General features: G+C 39.6%; 1 protein-coding gene across 1 annotated transcript in view; it reads right to left on the minus strand.

Moving 5' to 3' along the window:
* LOC126391193 (IgGFc-binding protein-like) overlaps positions 1-9000 on the minus strand; it is an 88814-nt gene that overhangs the window by 40445 nt on the left and 39369 nt on the right. The window contains exon 11 of the mRNA XM_050045766.1: positions 3571-3917. Coding sequence (XP_049901723.1) covers positions 3571-3917 — 347 coding nt within the window. The remainder of the gene's footprint in view (positions 1-3570; positions 3918-9000) is intronic.

The following is a 9000-nucleotide window of genomic DNA, read 5'->3' on the forward strand; positions in this document are numbered from 1 at the left end:
CACAATGTCAGGAGAAATTGAAAAGATATGCCGTCTATGTAAAGTCAACTTGCTAATTAAGGAGCCATTACATGTTCAAGAGTTTTATAAAGCTGCTCAAACGCCAAAGAGAGGCTATAAGTGATCGTTTCAGCGGCGTCGCGTAATGACACCCCCCCCCAACAGAGCAATACAAAGAATAGGTAGGAACCCACGGGAAAGCTGGGCAGTGGCAGAGCCAAACACAGGCGCCATCACTGTAACTTAGTTTCGCCAGGTAGATATGATGAGAAGAGTCCTATTGAGCATTATTAGTTTGGAGCAGACTCGACAATTTATGCTGAATTTAGAACAACTTCCTGTTTTGTAGCAAAAAGTGCAAAATGGCTGCTAACCCATGGCAATGCCACTTAATAGAAAGTCACCATGTTCACAATAAAGCTTCCTTAAGGTCTTCACACTCTTCAAAACAAATTTGAGGTGGGTCTGGTCAACTTGGGAGGAGGAGTTAATCAAAATATAAAATATGTCATTATATGCCAGTAGTTGGCACTCTAACTGTAAGTAAATCCTGGTAAGTAGACGTCTTCAGGTCAGGACTTTTATTAAACATATAAAGTTTGGGGTAGACTGGACCTTGAACAGTAGCATTTCAAACCACTTCCTGTTTTGTGGTGAAACATGGAAATCTGATGTAAGTAGTGATGACAGGCCCAGAGGGGGCACTATGACTATGAGTCAATTTGAGTATGTAGATATCTTCAGGACTGGACAATGTGAAACTTGTGGCACATTGGATTATGTAAAGTCAAGTTTCAACAGCTTTCTGTGTTCTGTCAAAACAGTAAAATTTGCTGCACTGCCAAAGCAATGCAGTTTGATGATAACTCAGCAGCTTTGCCATTTAGCATCAAGACGGTCTTGAGATTGGGTCAATGAAGTTAATCTGCTAGTAGGGGTTGGCATGTAATATTAAGTATGGAGCCTGTTTTCAGCATTAATCTTCACACTAAGTTTAAGTTGGCCGACATCCTGTTTACTTTACAGCATGGCCACAAGAGATTTTTTAAGCCTAGAGGTGATACATGTGCACACCAAATTGTGTACCTCTTGGTAAAATATGCAATGAGGACTGCTTCATTTAAATATTGTAGGGGGCGCTAACAAGCCCCCTTGGCACACCTAAGCATAAAAACCAAATCAGATAACACGTTTAAGTGCTTCTGATGGGTGTACCAAGTCTTGTGAGTTTTCAAGCATCCCTAGCCCCTCAATAACAGCATCCTGTTTCATGGAGAAAAATGCATCGCTATCGTAACAGCGTTTATTGAAAACTTAAAAGCTTTACTTTTGAGTATCATTAAGGTCTTAAGAGCTTTCTGAGCAAATTTGAGGTGGCTCTGGTTAACCTGCTACAAGAAGTAAATCGAGGTATAAAACATGCAATTTCCTGTTGCTAGTAGGTGGCACCATGACTATGATTGTAAATTGGTCTGTAGCTGTCTTCAGGCCTTGAAGCTCAGCTTCCTATGTCTTGTTCAAACCTGGGAATTAACTGCACTGCCACAGCAATGCTGTTAGACAAAAACTTCACAATAAGGCATCAATAGGGTCTTGAGGTTTTTCTGCCCATGTGGATCTGATCAATTTGCTAGAACCAGTGATGATGGGTCATCAGATTATAAAATGTAATTTCCTGTTGCCAGTCAATATTGGCCCCTAGGTCAATTCCATCTCAACCATGTGACGTTTGGGGGAGATTTAATCATGTACTGAAGAGTTAAAAATTCCCTCCTGTTTCATGGCAAAACATGGGAATTTAAAGCCTTAGCCGTGCTGTTTGACAAAAACTTAAAAGCTTCACAATGTAGCATCAACAAGGTCTTTAGATTATACTGCCAAAATCTAAAGTCAATCAAGCAAAATCTCTGGAAGGAGTTTGTTAAATACCAAAAAATGGCAAAATGCCACAAAGTGACAAGTTCTGACTGACTGACTGACTTCCTGTTGGGTTAAGGATATCTCTTAGATGTCATGTGGACAGATAGACCCCGGGTGGTGCTGCACCACCTGCCATTTTGCCCTCTGTCCAGGTAAGTGTCCTTTTTGCAAGACATGTTTTTTTCCTACATCTTTTTAATATTCTTATACTTTAGTTTTTCAATTTGGCTCATGGCGTCAATTCTTCTCTTCCTGACCTGCAATCATGGACAACCAGGTAACAATAGCGTTTGCCCTAAGCCTTAGCATTGTTTGTCACTGTTGTGAAATTAAATCACTTATAAATTATCTCAATACAGCCAGACTAACTTTGGCAAAAACCCACCCTAAAGCTTAACGAGTAAGCCAGTGTGGCATAAAATCACCAGTAGCCCTCCAGCTCTCTAGCAGGTTGGTTTGTAATTTTATTTATTCAGAGAACAGTGTTTTTAAATTTTGTGTAAAAAATTGTTGATTGTGATGATTATTTACTTTATAGACTACTATAGTCTACTCTAAGTCTTAGGATGTTACAGGCACCTTCCAATTTTCATAACTCCAAGTGAAACATCCCACAGGGTCTGCTTCTACAAAATTTCCTAGGGGGCACTATTGAGTCATTCTCAGGCATGAAACCAATAAAAGATTTTTTTATTGATGCACGTGCAAAGTGTCCTGAGTTTTCGAGCCCATTTAGCCCCACAAAAATGCAATTCTTTTTGTAAAATAATAATAAATTAAGCAATTACAACACAGTGCTCATGCCCTAATCATAAATATTGAGATTATAATAGGATGCTCACACTGGTCTTTGCTCAGGCCCTAATAATTTCTTCAGTCTCAATGAGGCCTTCGTGACCTCCTATGTTCTCACTTAAGTTGTTCTTTTATCTCAGACATGTATTAAGGTGTTACATACCTTTTTAGGCTTCTTGACATGTTTTGGCAGAAACTTGTGCCTTCCTCATAAGTATCACTTGGTGGTGGTTGTGACATGTCTTTATCAGCTGATATGTCAATCAGCTGATGTTAGGGAGGCGTGACCATCCTGTCAGTTTTGACAGGACAATCACGCCTCTCGCTGTCCATCCGCCCCCTCTCCAGGACGCTGATCCAGGTGTGGGAGAGCATGTATCCCCCCTCGTCCCTGTTCACCATCCCTGGGCCCCGCTGCCTTACCTTACTTTCCTCCGGACGGACAGCGGGAGGCGTAATCGTCCTGTCAAAACTGACAGGATGGTCACGCCTCCCTTACATCTATCAGCTGATAAAGACGCGTCACAACCACCACTAAGTGACACTTCTGAGGAAGGCAGAAGTTTCCACTGAAACATGTCAAGAAGCCTACAAAGGTATGTAACACCTTAATACATGTCTGAGATAAAAGAACAACTAAAGTGATTATCAGAAACTGAAGACATAATGAACACCACTGAACAACTCCTATGTTCTGTTCTCAGGGCCTAATACTAACAATAATTGTGGTTGGTGCTCACACACTAATAATGATAATTCTTTGCTTCACAAGAGGGTCCTCGTGTTGTTCATGCTCTGGCCCTAAAAATACTGGTTATTTAGGTTAATATAAAACTTGATATTACATAACATTACCTTATGCGGTTCTCCTCGGAGCACTGAGGACAGTTGCCCTCACAGTAATGGTAACAGAATGGGTCGTAGTCTTCGATACTCCATGACCCTGCCCAGTCTGTCACATTAACAGCTGTGTTGCCTCTGGGGGTTGTTAGCTCATCCTCTATGTTGCCATTGTAGTTGCCACAGAGCCCAGCAACATTACCATAGTAACTGCTGCTGATGGACACCATGACAAGTGTACACCAATCAAAAGTGACTTCAACACCGATATCACTCTGGAGTATGCCTCTAATTCCAGATTTTATTATGGAGATGCTTCCTTCTTCAAGAAGGACAGGAAGTTCTGTCTTAATACCATCCACCTAGAGACAGAAACAGAGACGGAGACAGAGAGAGAGAGTGTGGTACTGAAAGCAAATAAAATGTTATATATGCTGATAATCTTTATGACTTTAAAAATATTCAAAATATTCTGCCACACTTGGGCCTTGAAAATAACACCAAAGTAGTTGTCTTCCATTAATTAAAATATCATCAACAGGAACTTTGGAACTGCTTATGAAAGAACTAAAACAAAAAGGCAAAAAGAGCATAATGTGAGTGTTTTATTTCCCAAAACAACGATCCCAAGGATATTGTAAGTAAAAAGTGACAAAATAATTATTAGTTGGTAGTTGCTGGTTTTACATGTGGGAAGAGCTTGGTGCAATGTAATGCATAACACTGCAACACAGGGCATTGCATTTAACATGATAGTGAGTATTGAAATGATTCTGCATCAATTTGCTATATTGTGATATACATTAATGTAGAAGAAACATTCCTAAATAAATTTAATAAATATAAAAATAATAAATTTATTATTGTGATATAGATTATTGTTCAGCCCTAGTGCACCTCAAGAGTTAGTTATCAACATAAAGGATCCTTCCCATGGATCCCTACACCTGCTCTGGTTACCTCCATAGACTGTATAAAATAATGGACGTAGCCACCCGACATCATCCATTGGTTTGTGAACTGCTGTTTTGATGCCTCAGATTCACCCTCCCACCTGACTAAATTTGGATGAGAGGGAGGGAGGAGCTTTGGAGAAGCGAGGGGTGGATCTAAGTTATAGACAGCAGTGACGTCTTGCAGACATCCTGTCACTCCAAGTGGCAATGCCCTTAATTAAGTGTAACTTTAAACCTTGGTAAATTTTTTAAACAGGCAAGTTATGTCAAAATTCACCCCCTGTACAGTAGTCATGAATGGGGAAATTAACCCACAGTGACCAAAAACATTGTTTGTACCAGCCTGTACATGTTTATTTCTGCCTTCTACGATGGGTGTCAATGGGGATTGACTCACTTTTGGAGCCGGCCTCAAGTGGCCATTGGAAAAACTGCAGTTGTCGTTAGTTGCCTTACCACAATTACACGCAGATCAGGTGAAACGGAACCTCTAAATCCGGGCCCTGTACCAGGTTGCGTGTCCAAAAAAGCTGTGTAACAGGTAAAAATGTGTATACTAGCCTATATATGAATAGATATATACATATACACACATATGTTTATGTGTAACACTCATGTCCTGTTACTACATCTTGCTAACTTGGCTGTACTGCATGTCACTAACTCGGCCTCTTCTCCGGAGCCTTTGGGCTCCACTGTCTCGCAGGTCAACTTATATTGCAGCGGTGCCTGGATAGTGTGACGTGTGTGGTTGTGCTGCTGCCGTGGTCCTGCCAGATGCCTTCTGCTGCTGCTGTTATCATTAGTCATACTTCTACTGTTATTATACACATATGATTATTGTCACATATGTATACTATCAAATATTAATATATACTTTCAACATATTGTACCACAATAGCCGTAATTATTATTATAATATTATTACTTTAATTAATGTTGTTGTAAGCTACTGTCATTACCATCTGTCCTGCATCTCTCTCTGTCTCTGTCTCTCTCTCTGTCTGATTACTGTTAATTTATCATGTTGATTTGCTCTGTACGACATCTATTGCACGTCTGTCCGTCCTGGAAGAGGGATCCCTCCTCAGTTGCTCTTCCTGAGGTTTCTACCATTTTTTTCCCCGTTAAAAGTTTTTTTTGGGGAGTTTTTCCTTATCCGCTGCGAGGGTCATAAGGACAGAGGGATGTCGTATGCTGTAAAGCCCTATGAGGCAAATTCAAATTAAAATTTCTAATAAGTCATCATTTAAGGCATTTTGCCTTAAACTGACAGGACAGTTAAGCATGAAAGGGGGAGAGAGACAGAGGGAGTGACATGCAGCAAGGTGCCACAGGCCAGAGTCGAATCCGTGCCGCTGCGGCAAAAGCCATATATGGGGCATTCTACCGATTTTGTGCAAAGTGCTGTCCCTTGACAAAAAAACAACAAAAATGATATAATTGAGTATTCAGACATAGATATTTACAAAGATTATGTTATGACCTATTTAAACCCAGGACATTAAATGAAAAAGTGATAAGCTAAATAAATACAAAATCACCATTTATAGGGTACTTTCTATTGGGAAGTAGCTGTCCCCAACCATGAGCTCTAAAATTCAATTCATGTAAATAACACTTAAAACATTTTTCATATTTTTTTCAAAAGTGTAATTTAAAACATCTTTGTGATTAAGTTTAAACACAAGTTGAAAGATTTAGATGTATTGTGGGATTAATTTTTAAATTAAGAAACTATGCTAAAAAGATAGTGTCCCTTGTTTTCATGTCACTACTGAAACACAAGAGTTTTAATGCTCTGGTTGAGTCTGGATTTTAGCCACACCCCATAATTTCTGAGAAGGGGGGTAGTACTGCACCCCCGTCCCACATGGCTGAATGGTAAGTCGCTGACTCCCATCCTTTTTTAAATAAATGTCTTCCAAAGTCTGAAAATCAGTGTGTAACTTTTAAAACTGTCACTACCGAACACATGTTCTCTTCAATTATGAAAAATCTGGGGGGTTTATGCAAAATATTATGTTTTTCTGTGTGAACAACTCTTCAAACATGTGCTTGTTAGCCATGTGACTGCTAGCATTCTTTAGTTATCCTGAAAAATAGCTAGGATTGTCACTACCGAAACAGTCACTACCGAAACATACGGTAAAGTTTCGGTAGTGACATGATCATTTCGGTAGTGACAAAACGGAATGGTCAGTAGTTAAACCCCATAATTTTGTGGTCCAAAGTCTTGCTCTTCTCTGCTCTACTCTACCCTGGTCTACTCTACTCTGCTTTACTCTATTCTGCTCTACTCTGCTCTACTCTACTATACTATAATCTACTCTGCTCTGTTGTACTCTGCTCTTCTTTGCACTACTCTGCTCTGCTCTACTATACTCTACTCTATTCTGCTCTGCTCTACTCTACTCTATTCTGCTCTGCTCTACTCTGGTCTACTCTACTATATACTGCTCTACTTTGCTCTACTCTACTATACTCTGCTCTGCTATACTCTATACTCTGTTCTACTCTGCTCTGCTTTGCTCTACTCTGCTCTACTTTGCTTTACTCTGCTGTGTTCTGCTCTGCTCTACTTTGCACTGCTCTGCCACACCCCTATACTCGGCTCTGCTCTACTCTACTATGCTCTGCTCTACTCTATTCTGCTCTGCTCTGTTCTACTCTGCTCTACTCTGATATACTCTGTTCTGCTTTACTCCGCTCTACTCTGCTCTGTTCTCTACTCTGCTCTGTTCTACTGTGCTCTGCTCTACTCTACTATACTCTGCTCCACTCTACTTTGCTTTACTCTATTCTGCTCTACTCTGCTCTGTTCTACTTTGCTCTACTCTGCTCTACTCTGATATACTCCGTTCTGCTTTACTCTGCTCTACTCTGCTCTACTTTATTCTACTCTGCTCTATTCTATTCTGCTCTACTCTGCTCTGTTCTACTCTGCTCTACTATACTCAGCTCTACTCTACTCTACTTTGCTCTTCTCTGCTCTACTCTGCTCTGCTCTACTCTATTCTGCTCTACTCTGCTCTACTTTGCTCTACTCTACTATACTCTGCTCTACTTTGCTCTATTCTACTATACTCTGCTCCACAATACTCTTCTCTACTCTACTCTACTCTACTCTGCTCTCTCAAAAATTAAATTGTTTTATTGACCACAAAACATTTGTCTTTGTCTTTGTAATATTCCCACCATAAGGCATACATTTGAGGAAACATGATGCAACCTTAAAAACAGTATAGTGGTCACTACCGAAACAGGACAGTCACTACTGAAACACTGGGTGTTTTGTAAAAAATAAAGTATATTGAGTTATCAACTAAAGTATTATGATGCTAATCGGTTACATTTATGTTCTGTTTCATCAGTTATTAACTCTGAAATCAATCTGATCAGCGTTATGCATTTTACAAAGAAAGATTGCATTTAGATTTTGAAGAATTCTATAATTTGAACTTCGAAATTTGTTAAAATATTAATTTTTATAGATTTAATTGTGAAAACCTTCAGTCAAAATTTGTAAAAATTTAAATCTTTAGACAAGGGAAGGAACAGGCATAACAGGTTGATATATATTTTTTTGTAGAATATAATACTATATGTTTCGGTAGTGACAAATTTTGGGAGAGGAAAAACATTCCAAAACAGTCTGAAAATACAATATAAAAATTTACAGTCATTTTACTAGATATGTGATCTTTACATATGGTACAATATATATAGGGACAAAGTTTTGGAAATAAAACATACAAAATTTCAAAATATTTCCAGCCTGACTTTGCACACATTCGGTAGAATGCCCCATATATGGGACGCCTGCTCTATCCACTAAGCCACTACCATCCCGTCAAAGACAATTCTGCTTGCTAAATTTCACATGCTGCCTCTCTCTCCTTGGCAGCTTTAGCGGTGTTACTTTTTTTACGAAACACCACACCACACCACGGGTGTAAAATAAGCTGATTGCTTTTTCTCTCCGGTTGCCATGGTGAATCGAGGTATTGGGGCTCCACTGATGATAGCTTTTTATTGTGGTTGTGCATGCGCTTAACTCAAGGTGTACCTACTCAGAGTTGATTGAACTAATTCAAATCAGCTGTTCTGGAACTGGATACTCAGAGTTTCCCATCTCAGGGTAAGTCAACTCAGAGTTCAGGATTAGACTCAGTTTGTTGAACCTCCTACCTGGAATACCCCTCTGATCCCATCATCATATTTGTCACTGACGTGGAGGACTCCAGTGATGAAACTTTGCAGCCCGAGGATGAGGTGGCAGTGTACATCGAGTTCAAGACCAGTGTTGGGCAAGCTACTTGGAAAGTGTAGTGAGCTAAGCTACTAGTTACTCTAATATTAAATGAAGCTTCACTACATCAAAGCTATCACCCTCAGAAATGTAGCAAGCTAAGCTACAGCAAAATGAAAGTAACTAGTGCAACTACATCCAAGCTTTTTACTAAATTGAACCAACTTTGTGCCAAGT

Source organism: Epinephelus moara, chromosome 6 (assembly GCF_006386435.1).
Source record: "Epinephelus moara isolate mb chromosome 6, YSFRI_EMoa_1.0, whole genome shotgun sequence".
NCBI classification, from domain to species: Eukaryota; Metazoa; Chordata; class Actinopteri; order Perciformes; family Serranidae; genus Epinephelus; species Epinephelus moara.